This window comes from Molothrus ater, chromosome 12 (genome assembly GCF_012460135.2).
Source record: "Molothrus ater isolate BHLD 08-10-18 breed brown headed cowbird chromosome 12, BPBGC_Mater_1.1, whole genome shotgun sequence".
NCBI classification, from domain to species: Eukaryota; Metazoa; Chordata; class Aves; order Passeriformes; family Icteridae; genus Molothrus; species Molothrus ater.
In genome coordinates, this window is record NC_050489.2 from 5085686 (window position 1) to 5107080 (window position 21395).

The window sequence follows — 21395 nt, forward strand, 5'->3', positions numbered from 1 at the left end:
ACTGATAAGTTATTAATATTTTGAATGTCAATTATTAAACATAGACTTGAATTGTACTTGGAATGCTAATGCTTATGAAAAAGCAAATTTAGGAACTGAGGTTAACTGCACCTGCTCTTTATGTTACTGTGACAGGATCCATATTGGTGAAGAGTTAAAAGTCATTAGAGCTCTGTAACTGTAAACTCCCACACTGTTTCTACTAAGTGTGGATATGAATGCACTTTGCTGCCAAAAGTTTCTAAAATAAATTTTGTTAAGTAGAAATTTCTCCCCAAATTTAGGTATGTGTCAGTTGTTCGTGCATCTTGCAGTGATTATAATTCAATCTTGAAATTAATACAGTGAATGAAAACTGCAATATAATTCACCACTAAAATAGTACACCCTTGAGAGCTGGGCTCCCTGAGTTAGATGACAGAGATTGTTATTATAGTCACTAATCACACTTTCTATAAATTTTCCAACACATTATGCTGAAATAGTGAATAAAATATTCACTATTGGAAAACAGGATTTTTCCAATCCTTTTTTGCTCTGTAGACACCTAAGGACAGGTTCTCTCCTGCACTGAAACTTTATCAGCTTCAATCACCATGAGAAAAATTCCAGCTGAGGGTCTTACAAACAAAATTTATCACCAGTCTGCATGGAAAGAGTTTTTTTACAAGAAAGAGACTTGTGTTTCATACCCTTAGCCCCAAGAACTGAGGAAGCAACCCCACAGATGCTGCTTTGCTCAAGCTTCTGCCAGGAAAGCATCTGAGTCCTGCTTGGTGGGCAAAGGCTTCCTCCTTGCTAGATGTTGCATTAGGGGTAAAATAAAGGGATAAAAGGGAAGGCCTTGTAAACCATGGCTCAGGCCAGCTAAGTAGGAAAGGACTGTGGGAAAGTGACCCAGCTGAATTAGGCGTAGAAAAACAAGTTATATAACCATTAGGTGTTCACATCATGGTGTATGAGTGTTGGTTGAACTATGTATGTTATGATTTAAAGCTGTGTAACTGAGAAAGGCCTGGGTTTTGCAATAATGCAGCTCTTCTTTGTCTGCCTGGGGACTCGGTGTCACCAGGGACCCTCACCCACAGCTGGAAGGATCAGCCAGGGCTTTGCTGAAGAGAGGAGATGCCTCCCATGCCCAGATGCCAAATCCATGTCCTGCAGTGCCCCAGGCAGAGTCCAGCCCCTGCTCAAGGGTGATGTTCTGGGGGTGGTGTTCCACCTCTGCTGGAGGCAGTGCTGCTGCTCTGACCCAGTCAGGTGCCCCTGATTGTCAGGAGGGGATTCTGTTTCTGCACCCTCTCTTTCAGACCTGCAGGTGTTTTTCCAGGCAATGATTTGCTGTTTAGGAATTGCTTTGATGGTCTTTCCTTTGGGTCTCCTGAAAATCCTCTCACAAGCATGCTTTGTGTCTGTATATTTTGTGTGTATCTTGTTTAGTTCATCTTCCTTCAGACTGACAGAATCCCTTCTTTTACCTCCTCCCCACCTTTTTTTTAAAAAAAACGACAACCCCCAAATATCCCTCTACAGATCCTGTTACAAGGCAAAAACCCTGGAATTTCTTGGGAATATACACTTGCCAAAAGCATCATTGAAAACAAGACATCTGTCAGGAAGCACAGCTACTCCTGGGTGACGGTGCAGTCTGAGTGCTCAGCAACCTGTGGTGGTGGTAGGTGACTTTCCCATTGCCAAGCCTCTTCTTTTTCATTTTTTTAAGCATCTCAAGGCTTTTCAGCTGCCTTTGAGTTTGCAAATATATATTGATACATACAGGGGTTTACACTGAACACCTGGTCCTTATTTTTTTCATCTGATAACTTAGAACACAGAGGAAATAACTTGGTATGGCCTTTAGAGTAAAAAATAGTCATGCCAGTGAGTCAGTCTTTTTTGTTTAGGTCAACTCATATGCATATCATATCTTCCCTGTTGAAGTAATGTGGAAATTAATTATGCACTTTGATTTCCTCTTTTCTTGCACAGACACCTATTTCTTTTTATAAATCCTGCATGTTTTGTCAGTGAAAGTATATCTGAGATGTTATGAAAGCAAAAAGCTGGCATGTGGGAAGTCTGTAATACCAAAGGATACAACTGGGCACTGAAGGAAATGCTCCTGTATTGGCAAAAAAGTTCAGGTGAAATTCAGGAATACCTTGCTGGTGCAGTGTCAGAACTTCACAGCATCTCAGTAAATGGTTTATGGAAGAAAGATCCACCAGGAGCCCTGTAGCCATAAAATATGACAGCTGTATTTTCTTCCTTCTCCTTAAAAGGCTGCAGCATGGATATAAAAATGGTGAAAACAGTCTTGTTTCCAAATTTGATTCACTGTGCCCAATGAACCATGTGTGAGGTGAATGATAGATCTCAGTTAAAAGATAAATCTATAAAATCACTTAAGGCATTTCTGTAATTGTCCTGCTGCTGACACTTGACTGAGTCTAAGGTACAGGTACCTGCAGAACTCTGGAGTCTGTAGAGATTCACTGTAAAAAGAATGTTAATTTATTATTTACTGAATGTTTATTTGCAGTTTCCAAGTGTGTGAAGAGGGCTCTAAGCGAGCACTGTTAGTGTCTGCAGGCAATTAGGACTTGAATAATTACTAATTTTTGCTGGGGGAACAGTCTTCAAATCTCTTGTTTATAGCTAAAATATTTATCTGACTTCAGTAGTATCTGTGCTACAGAGAGGGAAATCAATGCAAAAAACATGTTGCCACATAAACCCATATTTTATTTAGTTCAAGTCAGCGCATTTGTAGCAAGGATGAGTTTAGATTGTTTAGTTAAAATTGTTCCCTACTACTTTTTTCTCTTACATTTCAAATACAGGTTTATTATAGTGTTTTCTTTTCTGACACTTCCACAGGACACATTACAGCAAAAGCAATTTGTTTGGAAGATCATCGTGCACGAGTCAACGCCTCCTTTTGTGGCCCAAGGACAAAGCCTTTGACTGAAACCAAACTGTGCAACACAAACCCCTGCCCAGCCTAGTGAGTTCTCTGGGGTTTTGTGCCTGCTGCCTGTTCCTGTGCCTGGCTGTGCCATGAAGGGAATCCTCTCAGGGGGAATTGTTTGCCTGCTGGATGAACCCCTGGTGCTCTGGGAACCAGGAATTGTTGAGGATGCTCTGCCCAAGGCTCCCAGAAGGGTTTTGGGTCTGGTGCCTAAAGCAAAGGCTCCTGAGGGCTCTGTCTCTGTGCTGTGGTGACACAGGGCAAATCCAGCTTTCTCAGGGGCTCCTTCTGCCACCTTTCCTCATCTTGAATCACTAAGCCCATTTCCTGAGTAAAGTGCTACTCCCTGTGTGGAAGCTCGGCCCCATGACTCACATTCCACGTATTAGATTAGGCTAAAAGAGTCTTGTGCAGTGTAATTAGTGATTTTTTGGACAAAATATCCCACAGAGGATTGTGATGCCACAAAGAGGACTATCTGAACCAAATGAGCTGTCAGCAAAGTTTCTGGTGCCCACAAAAATATCTATGAAGGCGTTACCTTTGTGAACAATCTTATTTTCTAAAAGATGTAAGAAAGGCAAGATGCAAAGGGAGACATTGACATATAGATAAGCACTTAGAACCCAGCTGGTCTAAATCAATTTAAAAACCAAGGGAGTTAACACTGATTTATAGTAGCTGAAGTAGGGGTCCTTTGGAAAAAAAAAAGTTCTGTGCTTATATAATTAAACACAGTATTATGTGGCTTAGGATAAAAATGCATAGATTAAAGGACACTGTGGCCATCTTTCTTCCACTGGTTATTTGTCTTTTGGATTCCTGAATTTGCAACCTCAGCATTATTTTAATTTTATATTAAAGATCAGAAGAGCTGTATTATGTTGGATCGGACATTTCAGCCTCCAAAACAGGAGATTTTCTAAAGGAATATATTGAAAAAATTAAGAGTGTTTCAGTCTCAGTGGGAAGTAAATACACTTGAAGGCGCATTGAAGCAGAAGAAGTGGAGGAAGGGTCCAGACCTGGCGTCATCTGCTGGTTTTACTCTGGGGTGATAAAAGCAACAGTAAAAGCAGTTGGCTAAGCCTGCTCCCATAGTTCATAAAATATCCCATTTTATGATGTTTAATAGGAAGCATTCCTCATCCCTCCCAGTCTAGGAGAGCATGGTGGGTCAAAGCAAAAAGATGAATATGTTCTGTAGTGACTTTGGTTTTACTTAAAAATCCATACTTTGCAATATGTTGAACATACTGAAAAATAATTCAGTAATAGTTTGGAATTTCCTGCAAATTTAAAGAGTACAGCAGAGTACACCAAACCCAAATGCCAAATTACACACTATGACCACAAAAGGATAGGAGATAAGGTTTAAATAATGATACCTTGTGACATGAGAGCCCCATGTTACTGCTTCAGCAGTTCCTTTAGATTGCGTTTAGCCACATGATTTTCTCAATACCAATTTTAAGTAAACTTTGTAGCCAAACACAATGTTTTCATGTGCAACTTATCTTCTGCCAGGACTATTTTTATCCAATGAACACAGAACTGTATTGTCTGTGATGTCTGCAGGAGTCTTTCTAAGCTCTTTCTGCTTACCTTTGTTTTGATGTGGCATCATTATGCTATAAAGCTCCACCCAAATCAGATTTACCTTTATTGACCACACACAAAATTTCTGTTTCTGATAACCTGAGATCCTGACATATTTTGAACATCCTCTGATATATATTTACCATGAAAATGCTGAATATTCGTTTTGACAAACAGTGCAATGTTTTTGTACTGAAATCACAGCTATTCTATGATTTACTACTTTAAAACAAAATTAATGAGTTGAACCATAAAAGGAGTACAAAAAAAAACCATGTAAAAGCCCCAAGAACCTCTAGGGAAAAATAGTTCAACTCACTAATTAATTATTCTTAAAATCCTTAGGATAGATTAATGCATGGAGGATCTACATGTAGGAACATGCCTTAAATTAACAGGTTGCCATTCAGCTGAGTGCAACTGTGCCAGGATATCTCTGCTGAGGAATCTGCCCAGAAACTCACAGCATGTAATATTTCCCATAAACCCAAGACTGCCAACAGAAAAAAAAATAGGATTAATAAATACCATGGAGGAAACAAAAGAATGTTTAACAGCCAGCAAATAAAGCAAACCCAAATACACCAGGCAGAACAGGCAGGGGAAGGAGGTGACAGATGAGATACAAGTGTGTCAGTTTGGGGACATAAAAGAGGCTCCAGACTTGTAAAGGTCAGTGAGGAATAATTGCTGCATAAGAACAAAGGCTGATTAGTCTGAGAGAGCCCAAACTACTGTCCCACACAGACAGGCACCAGCACTGCACACTGCTGTTGCTGGATTTCAGCGCTGCCAAATCTGGTCATAATTATTTAGTTATTTGAACTAATGAAAGATACTCTTGGATCACAGCCCAGATAATCTTGGAAAATGGAAGTGTACTAGAGGACATTAAAGTAGGTTTACTGCCCTCTGCTCTGTGAAGAGGGGAACTTTCTGGGCAGTTATGGTGAATAAGCTCTTAAAATGAACACTTTTGGTCACTCCACCAATGGCCATTGTCAGAAACATCAAGGCAAACTAATTAGAAGTTGTAAAATGGATTAAAACTCTTTTTTCAGAAGTCTGTAGTTCAATGGTCCAAATATTTATAAATCAGACAAAAAGGAAACTTCTGACATGTTCTGGAATTACATAATGACTGACTTTTCACATTAATATTTCTTTGTCCTTAAATTAGTGCCTTTTACATTTCTCACTACTTTTGGCAGTTTCTGAAGTTGCTAGATACTGAGAGCTGGGATTTCTTCTATTCCCAAAGACATTTTTCAAAAATTGGCTTTTCATAAATTTTTTACAATTAAAATTAGCTTTGTTTTCAAGCAGCTGTGAATAGACAGGCAAATGGGACCCTGTGCATCTTTCACACAGGATGAAGAAGATTTCTTGTCACTAAAGCTTTATGTAAGCAGCTATTCCTGTGATCACAGGATTGATGCTGTGAGAAACTGTGGAAGCAGGATCGGCCAAGTGGTCAGATGTGAGAAGAAAACCTTTTCCATGACATAAATTACTAAAAATTTGTCAAACTGTTTAAAAATCTTTAGTTTAATTTCAGTGCTGGGTCTTTGAATAAGAGTTCTCAGTAAGTAATTATTTAGTCATTCATAATTTCTTCTGCTTTTTCACTTCTGTTTTCCTATCTGGCTGTGATTATGGTCTTATGTAGGAAGCCTTCAAGGACAAAGACACTTGGTTGCATGTTTGCAAAGTGTCCCACAACACCTGGGGACCCTCAGAGCTTCAAGAATAGAAATAGTGAGCAGCTCCTGGCATTTCAAAACTGAACTTAGCCCAAGCAATTGGCAATAACTCCTCAGACTTTGTGTCACTTGAGGGACATGGCGTGTAAACTGCAGTGTCCCCGTGCCTGAGCACACATTGCCCAACAGCTTGTGCTGGTTAAATTGCCTCTGTTTTATTTAGATTCTGCATCAGCTGTCTGCCAGATTTATTAGTCTGAGGATATGTAAAGCATTGAGTTAGAGAATCATAAAGTCACAGTGTGCTTTGGGTCAGAAGGGACCTTAAAGCTCATCCAGTGCCACCCCTGCCATGGCAGGGACACCTTCCACTGTCCCAGGCTGCTCCAGCCCCAGTGTCCAGCCTGGCCTTGGGCACTGCCAGGGATGCAGGGGCAGCCCCAGCTGCTCTGGGCACCTGTGCCAGGGCCTGCCCACCCTGCCAGGGAACAATTCCTTTCCTTATATCAAATCTAAACCTGCCCTCCTTCAGCTTAAAGCCATTCCCCCTTTTCCTTGTGCATTCCCTTGTGAAAAGTGCCTCTCCAGCTCTCTTCCAGGCTTCCCTCAGGTACTGGAGGGATGCACTTAAGTCACCCTGGAGCCTCTGTTTTTCCAGGCTGAACGGCCCCAGCTCTCTCAGCCTTTCAGAGCCTTTTCATTTCCTCAGGACATCAGGGCCTGCTGCTTTTAACAAGCAAGTTCTTTTTGATGAATACCTGTAGGGCCAGTAGGGTTTGACAGAAATGCCAACATTTGTCACCCTGTGTGAGTGGAGTGTATCTCAGCACAAACACAGTCGTACATACTCAACTAAATTCTATCTTATCTAATTCTACTTTATCTAATTCTATCTTCTAAGTACTCCACCTGCCTCAATAGCAGCATCTCTTTCAGTCCCTGTGGAATGCAGGATTCCAGGTCAGATTCAGAGAAAAGCTGGTTCTAGTGGGTAAAAGCTATAAAATAAACAATACTTGTTTTTCTAGTTGAGTGACTTGTATTTCATCCCTAGCAGAAAGTTCCATGCTTTGAAAATAGATCATGTGACTGCAGCTTTTTGATTGCTTGAACAGATACCAGTACACCAGGAGACGGGCTGAGCAGGATCCCTGGATAATTCACATTTGATAGGTGGCTGTTTTTATTGATTTTCTACAGCTAATTGCACTCCTGTGTTTCTAACACACGTTTCCTCCTTTAAGCTGGTCAGCAGGTGAATGGAGCACATGCAGCAAGTCTTGTGGAGGGGGACAGCAAAGTCGTCTCATTCAGTGTGTCCAGAAAAGGGCTTTCCAAAGAGAGGAGGTGGTGGCCCATTCCCTGTGTCCTGTCAGCACCCCAGCACAGGTGCAAGTGTGCAGTGCTCAGGACTGCCCACCCGAATGGAGCCTTGGCCCGTGGTCTCAGGTAATTTGGAGAAAAACTTACATTTTTGTCTGCTGGCATAATGAAGACACTGCAAAAAATTCTCCCCCAAAAGAACACAGCAAACTTTGTGGAGATCAGTGTTTTGCATGTAGTTTTTTTCTTGAAGATAATATATAAACCATGTTTGTATAAACATGTAAACTAAATGTGCATTGTAACCAGCCTTCAGAGGAGCTGGCACATGAGGACTTGCCAGAAGTGGGCATGTGGTGTTCTTTTAGGTACATACAAACAGATGGAAAATTCCTTCTGGATTCATAATTTAAGGCTCTCTGACCAACAACCATCTATGAGATTACTTCCCAAGCAGTAGTGACTTCTCTTAGAGATGGTAGGCAGTCAAGGAATGGAGAAATATTTGGGGTTAGAGTTGCATATTAATGCACCTGTGTCTATGGATTGTGGATTGATAAATTTGGGATTTATACATTGACTACTCACTTCTGTGCTTATGCCTTTGCTAGAGTAACTCTCCTGCAAGCAGTGCTGCTGCAGCTATTGCCATGAGGACAAATTCCTTTGTGCATACCCTGCTTTACACACTTGACACTGAAACACCTAAGCTAAAAACACACAAAACTCAGCTCTGCTCCATCTTTCACTGCTGTTGATGCTGTTCATATAAGGATAAATGAAATTGTCCTTCAAATAAATCACACATCTGGGTTTTAAGAGAGAGCTGACAGTACCCTTATAAAAGGATCTACGTTGATTTTATTTTTCTGTCTTCATTTAGTGAGATTCAAGTAATACATTTTTCAGCTAATTGAAATTCAATCAGCTAAGTGAATTTCAATTAGCTGAAAAATGTATTACTTATGTGTTTTGTTCTTGGTGCTGTCACTCTTTAGGTGTTCAAGAACATCTTGACCTCAGCACCCCCAGCTGAACACAAAGTGCCCTGTAATGTTCTCTAACAGATGAGTAACTATTCAGTAGTCTAGCACAACTCTCAAAAAAGGACTTTTTCTTTCAGTGTGTCTGAAGAAAACCTGAGTGTAGCAGAAGATTTTATAAACCAGGTCTTCAAATACATTCACACTTACAAACTTTCTTTCTTCTAAGGCAAATAAATAAATAAATAAACAAATAAATAAATAAGACCATTACAAAAAAAATCTGTTTTCCTCCTCTTTAAGAGGTGTAAAATTCAAGTTACAATTCTCAAATAAGGCCATAAAAATTAAGTTCACCAGTCCTGCTGAATATAGTGAACAGGCTTATTGCACAAGTTAGTAAAAGTTTTAAGATTCAGCTCAAAACTGTTATATTACAGACTTAAAGGTGGTGAGAGGAAAAAAAATGTAAAATCATAGAATCATAGAATGGTTTAGGTTGGAAGGAACCTTAAAGCTCATCCAGTCCTGCCCCCTGCCATGGCAGGGACACCTTCCACTGTCCCAGGCTGCTCCAAGCCCTGTCCAACCTGGGCTTGGGCACTGCCAGGGATCCAGGGGCAGCCCCAGCTGCTCTGGGCACCCTGTGCCAGGGCCTGCCCACTCTCAGAGGAGGAATTTCTTCCTAACATCTAATCTAAACCCAGGCTCTCTGCAGAAATCAGTGTCATTTTAAATGAAAAGATCATTTTTTTGGGGGAAGGATTAAACCCACGGATTTTCAGCATGCAGATATTTGTTACACCCTCAACACAACGGTGCTTTCATGAAGTCTTTTAAAGACATTTGTAATTTGATACATTGAGTGATTCTGCCTTGGAACATGCCCCATAATTATTAGTAGAAAGGACAGTTAGAAGAGGATGCAAGAAGGTAGGAAGCTGGCAGCATTATTTCAGGGCTCTTTGCTTCATTTCCTCACAAATGGCTCATTCAGGCATTTTGTTGTATGAAAGGCAGTGCAAACCACAGCATGTCTGTTCCACTGAACCACGGCTCAGCAATGCATATTTATCCTGGTGACTCGTCCTACGCTGCAGTTGGCAACTAAAGCATCTCCTTAACCATTGTCTGTATCAGATTCTGTCTCCTTTGGTGGAGTTATGTATCAATTCCCTGGGCAGTTTCCTCTGCCTCGGTCTCATCCCTCTAGGCCAAGGTGAGGACAAAATGACAAATAGCTGAGAGCATCTTGCCATGGAAGATTCTGTGGTGGGAGCTTAGGACCAGCTTTCAACTATGCTGAGCAGGGAAAAAGCATTTTGCTCACAAGTCCAAGTTACCTCATCTATGGAAAAGAGATTACTTGTCTGTTCTACATGGGGGCTGAGAGAGTTCACAGCTTACATTTAAGAAAGCACTTAGGACAATGTTTTAGAAGTGACACACAGATGTTGCTGTTACTTATTTACCAATAGAATTTCAGGTTTACTTATATCACGATGGCAGCTGTACAGCACATTAGGCATCCTTTCTGTGCTCTGCTGGAAAATGCAAATGATGCCAGTTTTCATTTCCTCCAATTCAAAGAAGTGTTTCTTCCCATCACAGTGCTCCAAGACTTGTGGGAGAGGTATTAAGAAACGAGATGTCTACTGCAAGAGTCCTGGTTCTCCCAAGGTGAAAATCTTGCCTGAAAGCATGTGCAGCACAGAGCCTAAGCCTGAGTCCCAGCAGACCTGTGTGCTCGGACGCTGTCCCAAAAATGACCGGCTCCAGTGGGTGATTTCTTCCTGGAGTGAGGTAAAGTGGTGCAGTTTCATGGCTCACTGCCTTCCCTGGCTGCTCTTGGCAATACTGGCTCAGGGACAAACAAACCATGGGGAGGAAAGACAGCTGAGCTGTGGTTTGAAAATCAGGTATTCTAGGTGAGGGGCTGTAAACCCCAGATGTAGATGGATGGACCCCAATGTCTTTGTTAATCACTGTCTGGGGTTCATATTTCAGTTTACCCTTTATGGAGCATGGGCTTTCTGGGATTAGTTCTGAGATGCTTTTACAATGCACAGTTTGGGGTGTCTGACACATCACAAGTTCCCCTTTATCTGCCTGTGTTTGTGAGGCTGTAGAAGCTGTGCTTTGCCTCTGCAGTGCTCAGCCTCCTGTGGGCCCGGCCTGCGGCAGCGAGAACTCAAATGCGGCGAGAAGAGCGTCCACGGGAAATTGGTCACCTTCCCCCAGAGGAGATGCAGGAACATCAAGAAACCAAACACCAGCCTAGAGGAAGCTTGCAACAAGGGAGCCTGTCCATCACAGACGTTGTATAACATGGTGTCTGGCTGGTATTCCTCGCCCTGGCAGCAGGTAGGAATGGGCAATCAGAGGTGGCATGGCACAGAGGAGCTGCCTCCAGTGCTCACAGGCCCCAGGTGCCTCCTGCACGGGGCCATTCCCTGAGGAGGACCACACCACTCAGACACTGAGATGGGATGCAGCTGGTCCACATCCATCACGTACTTTGGTACAGCTCAGTGCTTTGTCCTGAAACTGAAGAATGTTATCCTTAAAAATGTTATTCATGCTTGACAGGCACTACATTCCACACCCATTTTCCAACACTTTCTTCTCAGTCTTCTTCAAAGTGCACTGTAGTTTAACTACTGCATATCTCTATGCACAGTGTATTTGAGCATCTGCACAGATTGCCTGGAATTCCCTAAATACTATGATTAATTGTGGGATCAGTCTGTATTTGTTTCTACATTCTTGCAAACAAGCTTCTGTATTTCTGGAACTTATCTACTTTATGAGTCATATATCAATGAGACACGCACCCATTTAATAATATTTACATGAAACAATGTATGCCTGACAATTGCAATCAGATGAAAATGATCACATTTATCTTAAAGACAACTTTTCATGAAACACATACAAGTAAAAGGCTTATTAATTTTAAAATACTTCATAGCTCCTCCTACAAACCCATAGTGGTTTTCCCCAGATACCGCCATAATTATGGTTCTGATGGGATTTTTATCTGTGTTCAGGCAGCAGGGTTGGGTCCAGAGGCTTAGAGATCAAAAGAAATCCATGCAAACAATCAGGAACAGGTTTCTAAAATGTTCAGTTTCTGTCTTGATGTCTAAGTAAGGAACCAGATTTTCAGCTGAGTCCTTAAATAACCACAAGAGACACACGTCTTTGAAAAGTTGGTCCTGATGGGGCTTGGTGGACAGCAGCACACCTGATCCTGACCTCTCTTGCTTTGAAAGTCTCACCCAAGGCCCTTGAAAGCTCTCCCTTTGGCTCTCAGGGCTCTCAGAGTCTCTGCAATGAAGCCAAGGTTTTGTTTTCCCTCTGCTCAGTGCACGGTGACCTGCGGCGGGGGAGTGCAGACGCGGAGCGTGCAGTGCCTGCGCCAGGGCAGGCCAGCTGCTGGCTGCCTGCCCCAGCAGAAACCAGCTGTCCTGAGAGCCTGCAACACCAACTTCTGCCCAGTCCCCGTGAAAAGAGGTAAAACTCAGCTCAAGATGCTGTAGCAGGCTTGTTGCTTAGAGTTCTATACCCAGCAAACATCACCTTTTCTCTACACCACTGATCTGGCCTGTCTTTTATAGATGATTTTTATCCCAGACTTCCAGATTTACAGTCACTCTCTGATATTAACAGTATCTCTTCTTCACCAAGTGAGCCCTCTTAAAGCAGACTTGGGAGTACAACTGGTACTGGAGATTTTTTTAAAAAAGCATATGTTAAAAGTATGTGAAAAAGTCATGCTGTTTGGTTCTGGACTGCATCTTTATTACTCTCTTGTAAAAAAAAACAAGCATTCTATGCTGGTTGGTACTGCTTTTGATGAATAATAGCAACTTTGGAACTAAACAATAAGAATTTGCCATATATTTTTAGTCTTCCAGACTCCACCCAGCTCCTGGGACTCCAAAATTGCTTTACCTAGAATGTCCTTCTTACTGCTTCTGACCAGTGCATGACAGGCAGTCAGGGAACATGAAATTAGGGTCTCTCTCCACTTTCATGTCTACTCTATCTCTCCACCTCTTCAATGTGAGAAGGGAGGGGGGAGCAAGGGGTTTTGTGTCACATGGAATGAGGGAAGGGGAATTCTCTCAGCACCACCACAGACAAAGAGTGGTGCATTACCCTGTTCCAGATATTTGCTTACAGGGTGATTACTGTTTGTGACTCTTTCCTAACTGCATGAAAAATGCTCATGGAGGTCCATGTTTGTCCCACATAATCTGCTTATCTAGGTATGCTATAGCACTTTAAACTGTGACTTTCAAAATACTGCACATTAATTGACCTTTTTCAAACTGGGAGCTGAAAGCAACCTCTATAAAATCTAGGCTGGACTGCGTGAGGAAGGTGGTAATGGAGCTGGGAGCAGAGGTCAAGCTCTGGCCCTGCATCTTGTAAACTGACATTAGCCAACCACCCCCACGTCTGTCTGCCCAATTCCTGGCATTCCCTGTGCACAAAACCCCTGTGAAACCCAGTGAGATCCTAGCAGACCTTTCTGCTGCATCAGCCTGAGACATGCAGGCTATCAGACTCATCTATCAGGGGACCTGAATCCAAACAAGAGTATGGAGATGAAATGGTCCTAAAAGGGATAATTAAATAGTTCTGCTGTTTTTATCAGTAAATGTTCCTAACACTTCAAATTAACATTCCTAAAAGGTTCTGCTGTACTTCAGAGTTTCTGTATAACTTCCTTTTCTGTTAGGATATAGCAAGGACTTTTCTTTCACCTCTGTTTTCCCCTGCTATATTTCATGTCTGAAGTACTGTCTGCAATTAATTTTGGCCTTGGCCTGCTTCTCTCTCTCCTCACATCTGCAGGAGCCCTTTCCCCTTTATTATACCTGGGCCTTCAGGCTCTAGAGATCAATTATCTCCTTGCTGCTCTCTAACTTTCTGTCTAAAGCAGCAAAAAGAGAGGAAACCAGCTGGGCTGGAATCACATTGAAGCAAATCAGTCTCTATATCAGCCACGCAGCTCCAGCTCAGTGATCACAGGCAAGAAATTAATGTTTCAGGGAGAGTTTGCACACTTTCCTAGACAAACTGGGTCATTTCCATCCCTCTCTAGATGCAGTTACGGTCACCGTAACTCAAAGTAAATTCAGCTGCTTCAAATGAATGAAAATCTAAACAACTTATAAATACTTGGGTAAATAGAAATAAGGACCTGACTGCCTGATCCCCACCCACTGAATTCTGTAGGACTCTTTGTGTTCCTTCCAATAGTCCTTGGATTAGGTCCCAATTTCAGCCATACCTCTGCAATATTAGCATTGCCCTCTGATCTTCAAAGGGGACACTTAAGATTTATTAACGTGGCTTCCTTAGTGCTCATACTTTTTTCTTAAACAGTAATTTCTAATTTTTTTTTTAATTCACCCTTTCATGGCAGGAGAGCTCCTTCCTGTCTTCATCAAAACAGCTTTCCTTCCTATGTGTGGTGTGCACTTTTCATCTCTTGTGTGCTTTGGGCCCTCCCAATTTCTGTCTGGTGGCAGCAGGTGAAGGAATGGGAAGTCTGGTGCTGAACTCCCAGCTGGATCCCTCCTGACACTCCATGCAGAACAGAAAGGCAGTGCAGTGGAGTGGGAAGGCTGCAGTTCAGTCCTGAGCTCCCCAGTTCCTGTTCAAGAACAGTATTTTTCTTCCCTACCATTAGAGTTTAAAGACTAGTTAATGTTTTTTAAACCTGAGGAAAAATGGCATTTTAAAAGAACTATTACTATTAAATTATTTTCTTTTTCACTCAAATAAATTTTAGGGTGATAAAGGTAGGGTGATAAAGGTTTGCCATCATATAAAAGGAAATAAAAAAAGAGCAGTGGTGATTAAACCAAATAAGTTGCTATAGAGAGATGGAGATGCCTCCTGGCCCATGGAACACGCAGAAGTGTCTGTGCTCTGTGAGGGAGCATTTATCTACTGACTCAGTAACTGATCTAAGAATGCAGACAGTGGTGGCTAGATTTTTGTTCAGTCTCCTTGTAAATTCCTTTTATTGACCATGTAAACAGTAGTTCTGAGAGCTGAACAAAATCTTTACCCATGCTCGCAGGAGATTTCAGTTTAGCTATAAATTTTGCTAAACCCCATTGAGTCTTACTGCTCTCTCCGACATGGTGAATTTGTTTATAAATCACCCATATGAATAATCACTCTCCTCTTTTAAAGAAACATAAAGCATCCACTGAAAACAAGAGAGAAGCAGCTACAAGGTGTTTTTAAAGCCATGGAGCTGTGTGTATAAATGATATCTGTACATAAATTGAAGAGTAACAGGATTTTAATTGAAAACTATAATTTGGCTGTATTTGTAAAGAAAAGCTGGGCTTTTGAGAACTAACCATGGTTAACAAGTCTCTTCTCCCATTCCAGTTAATTAAGATTTTGCCAACATGGCATAGTGAGGACCCTAAAAGCTAAATCATGACACCTAACTGAAGTGTCTGAGAAAAGAGATTTCTGAGGTTCCCTGCAGAGTAAAAGGGAGAGAAAGAAGTGTCTCCAGAAAGTGCAGGAATACAAGCACAGAGCAGAGCTCTTTGTGCAGGGCCCAGGCATTCTGAGTTCCATGAGGTCTGTGTGCAAGTGAACTCCACATGATGATGATGATGATGGCAGCCAGCAACTGGTACCAAATATGGAGTAGGCTCATTTGTATGAGTACCTGGGTTTGGAGCAACTGTAATCAGAGATGTAAAACACAGATGGCTTTTTTTATCCTCTAATGTGGAACTTCCTCCTGTCTTCCTGAGCTACGAAGTGTGATCCAAATTTTTTAATTCCTTCAGCTTTTGACCCCCCTATAATATTTGTTCTATCTTGATCAAGTTAACAAATCTCTTGGCAAAAATTTAATGGCTCTTAAAATAAAGCAAGAAACTAGTATTTTTGAGATGAAAGCTCATTCATGTTTCTTCTCCTTTGAATCAAGTCACCCATCATGTTTTTAATATTATCAAAGGCATACAAGGGCGTGGGACTATTGCCCGACTTGCAGACTTGCTAAAACACAGTCTTACCACATTGCTTGGTTTTCTCTCCTTCAGATGATCCTTCTTGTGTGGATTTCTTCACTTGGTGTCATCTGGTGCCCCAGCACGGTGTCTGTAACCACAAATTTTATGGCAAGCAATGTTGTAAATCATGTACGAAGAAGAACTGATAGCAGCGTGTTATCTGAACCCTTCAGTGACAGGATTCTCTTCTTCAAGTTATGTTGGATTTATCTCTGCTTTGAGGCAAGACATGGTGCCACATAAACCACTGATGGGAGAGACATTTTTTCTAAGGGAATGTCTGAGGTACAGTAATTGTTGGATTTATGTTGAAAAAGGAATGTTTCTTTCTTATTTTTTCTTAATTTGCTGACCTCACTAAAGCACAGGGTACTATGGATCACTTGAACACTGAGACTCAAGGGGAAGTTCTTCTTTCTTTCAAAGTGTCATTTTGCACTGTCACATGTTACAAGGAAGAAATTAAGGCAAGGGAGCCTTTTCTGGCTGATTTACCAGAATGCAAAGCAGGAGAGCTTGGCAGCTGGAGGAGGAAGCAGCGTGGCAGCAGGACAGAGCACACCATCAGAAGCGTGTCCTTTGCTATTTTTTGTGACTGTTGTCCCAGGGTGAGGAAGCTGTTTGCTGCCCTGGAGGGACATCCATGGCTGAGGGCTGGAGAAGGCAGTGTCACACGTGTGGCCACCAGAAGTAAATAGTGCACTACAAAGATATTATGGTGCTTCTCTACCAGACTTGCTGCTGGAAAAGCAAGTTATGCATCATGCTAATGTTTTTTTATAATTTTTGAAGAATTCATTTTCTGCTTTGTGTAGAAACTCAGAGGTGTAACTAGTAACTTGAAATGTATTCCTAGAAATATGCAGCAGTAGAATATTTGGACTTTTAATGTTGCTGTGTTACAAGTAAAATAGAATTGCATATTTCAACTAACTCAAGGAACTCAGATTGATTGAGCTCAATGGTTATGTTTTCAACTTTCTAAGCTCATTAGATATGTAATTTTAAATTTTAAACTTGATATTTTAAAGTAGTTTTGTTTCAGAAGCTAGATTGTTTGAATGCCAAGATACTGAAGAATGTCTTCCTTCTAATCTCAAATCTCTCTGCAAATTTTTATTCATCCATTACCCAAAGCAAATAACAAGAATACTGCAGTCCATTAATTCATGCTGAACTTCTCTAAACAGTTATTTATTCACGTTACACAAAAAAAAAAAAAAAGCATGAAATGATAAGTGGATTATTCACTCTTACCAAATAAAAGTCAATTCTATTTTTATACACCCTCCTAATACTTGTATTTAATTCAGAATCTACCAGCAAACTAAAGAATTGTAAAAATGCTGATATGTGTGGCCGTTCAGTATCGAGATGTTTGATGGCACCATGTATCAAATGGTGCCATTCAGAAGGTTTCTGCATTGAAAAAATCCCAACGTATTTGCCAAACCCATTCCGAGACAGAGCTGTGTCCTACTGTAATTTTCTGGGGAGTGCCTATGAGGGACATATTTATCTAATTCCACCCAATCCCACAACTTTTTTTGATGAATGTAGTTCAGTTTGAGTGTTTTTTTAAAGTACGGTTTCAGTGTAGGATTAGCCAGCTCAGCACTAATGCCAGACAGTGGTCACTTAAAATTAGCAGTTCCTTCTGAAACAATTTAAATTAAAAACATGTATTCTGTGTTACTTTAGGAAATGATTGGAAACATATCTCAACCTACACTGCTCTGTCTTGATATTGGACATTGTGTAATTATAACCTTTTTTCTAGGAAAACTAAAAGGTTGTTTTTGTTTTGTTTTTATAATTGTGTCCTTTTTATTATTTGATGTAAAATAATTAATTTATTAATGCATAGCTTTTCCTTTATATTTCTTTGCTCACTTCCCTAAGTGAGAACTGAGGAAAGAAAAATGGTAGTGTCACAAAGTATGAATTATGGTGTAAAAAAAGCAAAAACTATAAGTGTAATATTTAATTATTTTATAAGCTTTGTAATAAAATACTCTAACTGTTTCATTATATTTGGAATTGTAAAATTCATGAATAAAATATGGAGGTTATAAGTAAATATCAAGTGTTACAAGTGCTGTGTGCATTCCCTTGCATCTTTGTTGGTTGTCCCATAAGGAGAAGGTTATCCTGTTTTTCTGCTGCTGTGTAATTGGGAAATTGGGCCCAAAAAGGCAAAACGGAGCAAAACTTCATGGTTTTATTTGTATGACAACACAAAAGCTAAAATACACAACAATACATGTGCAAGACAAAACCTGAGCTGTCGCTCCTCTCAGCAAAGACAGTGGGAATTTGTGTATCCCAAAACCAGCAGGATTCTTCCCTGTCTTTATCTGCAAGGTGGTATTGGAGATAAGGAGCCTCACTCAACACAGCAGGAGGTTTTACAGCCTCTCCCATCTGCCTGGGGATACTTGATTTTTCTAAAACTGGCTAAGAACCTTCCAAGCCAATCCCTAGGAGGGAGGGTATCATTTCACTGATCGTTTCAGATATATTCTCCAACTGTATATTGGTGCTTTTCCCTTCATTCACAACCACTCAGTGCTCTCACAAGAGCCAGATATCCAGAGGGCTGTTGATAGAAATACTGAGATGCCTCTGACACACAATACAATCCAGTAAGCAATAATAGATCAGTCTGCTCCTGAAGGACTCCCAGCAAGAGATCTTTGGAATGGGATTTGGACTAGTGATTTAAGTAATTAATATGCCCACACAGGAATTCAGACTATAAACTGCTTAGTGTTTGGGGCTAGAATTTTGGAATTCAAATGAACCGATGGTTGTCAGTGAATTACAGTGTTGGAGGGGGATGTTGAAAGAGGAAATATTGCATAAAGATGTGCTATTGTGTGCTTGGATCCCCCCCAAGTTCATAACTGTTTTATTGCTGAGCCCTTACAACGGTGTTTGGTACACAAAGCTTGGCAGTTTTCTGGAAGTGTATTGCTGCAAGGCTCACTTTATAAAGCAGAATGGGGCCTTTTCACAAAGGAATAGCTCAATTTCCTGTGGTCAGATTTCATCACTCAGGTAAAGGATGCATCTGCCCCAAACTCAAACAGATATTTAATGAATAGCTTGATTGTGTAAATCAAACTCAGCTCTCTCAGATGCCCAGAAGACATGAAATGCTGGAGACAGATGAATGTTTCACTGCATGTGGTTTTATGGTAACATGATCCATATCCCATATTTCCTTTATTTTTCAGCAAATCCCATTCAAAAGCATCAAGAAAATAAATTAACATTATTCTTTCTATTGTAATTGAAGTGCAGCCTTACAGAGTCACTGGGATTCCGTTGTGTTCAGGGCTGTGTGCACAGGTCAGGAGGGGCTCAGAGTCCTGAGTGTGCCACAAGAAACTAAGGAAAAGATCACGTTTTTAGGGAGTTCATGGTGATTAGGAGAAACAGTGCTGCTGGTGGCTCACTGTCTGTGTGGACAGTGCAGGACATCTCCAAGGCAGCTCTGTGCAGGTGAGATCTGAAGGAACAGTGCTGAGGAACTTTATCCTGACACTGCTTTGAAAGCGAAAATGAGGCACGTTCAGTGCTGAGTCCTAACCAAGATAGGGACTGTTCCAAGAGGAGGGAAATCCATGAAATCACTCACCTGCCAGTTACTGGGGACTGAGGAGTGAGGATCTGGCAAAGCAGTAAACCTCCATCTTGTTGAAAAAGTCCTGAAATAAGGAGATGCAGCTTCCAGGAGATGCTTTAAATTCCTCCCCAGGCACTACTGTATGAACATCAGCCAAATCAAGCTGACCTCCCTGCCTGCTTCCTGCTCACTGGGCACCACCACTGTGGGTATTCTTCCTCCCTTGCTCTTCAGGACAAATCCAGGTCCAGGCTGGACTGGAATGTGTCCTTTGATGTAGATCACACTCTGGAGTCCTTCCCCTTCCCACGAGTACAGTCTGTGACAGAGGGGCAGTGGGACCAAGCTGACCGTCAGCCCTGCAAAGGTTATTGACAGCATCTGCCTCCCAGTGCCATGGGGAAGCCACAGCCCCTGCCTGGAGCACAGGGAATCAGAAACACACTCTGGCCTTCCAGCAGCCAGCACACACCAGGCAGGGCTAAGGGAAGGGGAGCAAACATCTGCCAGCTGGGCTGAGCTAGAGACAAAATCTGAATTTCTCAATTCACCATATGTAGTAACATCAAATGCAGTATTCCTTATGTTCCCTGAAGAAAAACATCTATTATGGGGTCTATGCTTCAAGCTAGTAAATATTTTATGTACTTTCCATTCAATAATAAGAATTATTCAGTCATGAACAGAACCTGTTTTATAATTTCTGGATTCTCCCAATGGAAGCAGGAACCTTCAGCTAAGTTCTAACTTCCAGGCTTTGTAATCATTAAATCAAGCTATACATGTCAGCCTCAACACTGCTGTGTGCCTACTGCAAATAATGACAGATCTTTAGTATCCCTTGGGCTGCCAAACATTAATTCATTATGTTCTGTTGTGATAATGTTCACTAATCCTTTCATAATAACATAGCAAAGCTGACAAAAAAAAAGCCCATTAAAGAGAACTATAAATGGATTTTTATGGGAAATATTTACTTCTGAAGCTCTTACCTGTGGAGACCAAAGATACTTTGGAGGAAAGCACACACAAGAATTTTGTTTTTTGGGACCTTCTCAAATCATCACATCTGAATTTTGTCTGTCTGATAGCACAAACTGAAGGGATTCTCCCCAAAGCAGGAATGCCCTACCAACACTCTGCTTCCATGGAAATAATCGTCCTTTACTGATGACCATCTATGTCACTCTACTGTCTCTGTTTAGATTAATTGAAAATAGTCAGGATATCTATTAAAGGAATGTTCACTTCCAAAGACCTTAACTGTACAGCTCTCTCCACTGATATTTTAAGTGGATCAGAACATTTCACTCTTAGAGAGATACTGCCTGTCAGCAGAAAGCTCATCAGCTCAGGTTTTGTAAAAATAAACTGCAGATGCCAAGTTGCCCAGAACTTCCATAAGCCTGGGCTTTGCTGGTGTATGAGGAAAAATCAACCAACACAGACAGTAACAAGCTGTAAACACAGCTCTTTCCCATTAAATATAGGATATACTTCATCAAACTGTATCATTTCCCACAACTTTACTTGGAAGGGTTTGGTGTCCACTTCCAAACTACTAGTTGCAAACGCAAAATTGTGTATAAACAAACTGGAACATCTCATTTGAAAAGCATCCAGCTGTTGACTGAGGCTTTCAGAGAGTGCAAGTGACCATGTCACACAAACCTGAGCTGGCCTCGTGTCCTGTGGCCACTTAACATCTAATGCTGACTTTTTATTTTGTCGTTTCTCAGTTGCAATGGGACTTTTAATGAAAATCATGAACTTGGTATAAGGTTATTGCTCAGGTAAAATCAAGTGTCAGGATTAGCCTGTTAATCTCCACCTCCAGCAGAGCTGTGTGACATTTGGCACATGGACTGGGGAGCAGAGCAGTGCAGCTCCCACAGGCTGGTACAAGCACTGAGCTCTCTAAGACATGCTGTACATCTGTCCCACTCATCAGTTATGCCATTTGCTCCTTAGCACAGTGACTCCACCCTAGAACTTGCACACTGTTGAGAATCCTGCCCAGCTTCACCAGCCTTGCTACTAAAGATGTGCTAAGGCAGAGTAAGGTAATAGTAAGGTAGTGCTGTGAACAGTAAGGCAGAGCTAAAGCACCTGCGCCTT

The 21395-nt window shown here is 41.3% G+C and overlaps 1 protein-coding gene across 1 annotated transcript in view; it reads left to right on the forward strand.

The window, feature by feature from the left end:
- The window catches only part of ADAMTS18 (ADAM metallopeptidase with thrombospondin type 1 motif 18), a 75445-nt gene extending 59653 nt beyond the window's left edge, over window positions 1-15792 (forward strand). Inside the window, exons 17-23 of the mRNA XM_036390294.2 lie at window positions 1534-1675; window positions 2881-3007; window positions 7518-7722; window positions 10191-10382; window positions 10731-10943; window positions 11948-12095; window positions 15677-15792. Coding sequence (XP_036246187.1) covers window positions 1534-1675; window positions 2881-3007; window positions 7518-7722; window positions 10191-10382; window positions 10731-10943; window positions 11948-12095; window positions 15677-15792 — 1143 coding nt within the window. The remainder of the gene's footprint in view (window positions 1-1533; window positions 1676-2880; window positions 3008-7517; window positions 7723-10190; window positions 10383-10730; window positions 10944-11947; window positions 12096-15676) is intronic.
- Window positions 15793-21395: the final 5603 nt, after the last annotated feature.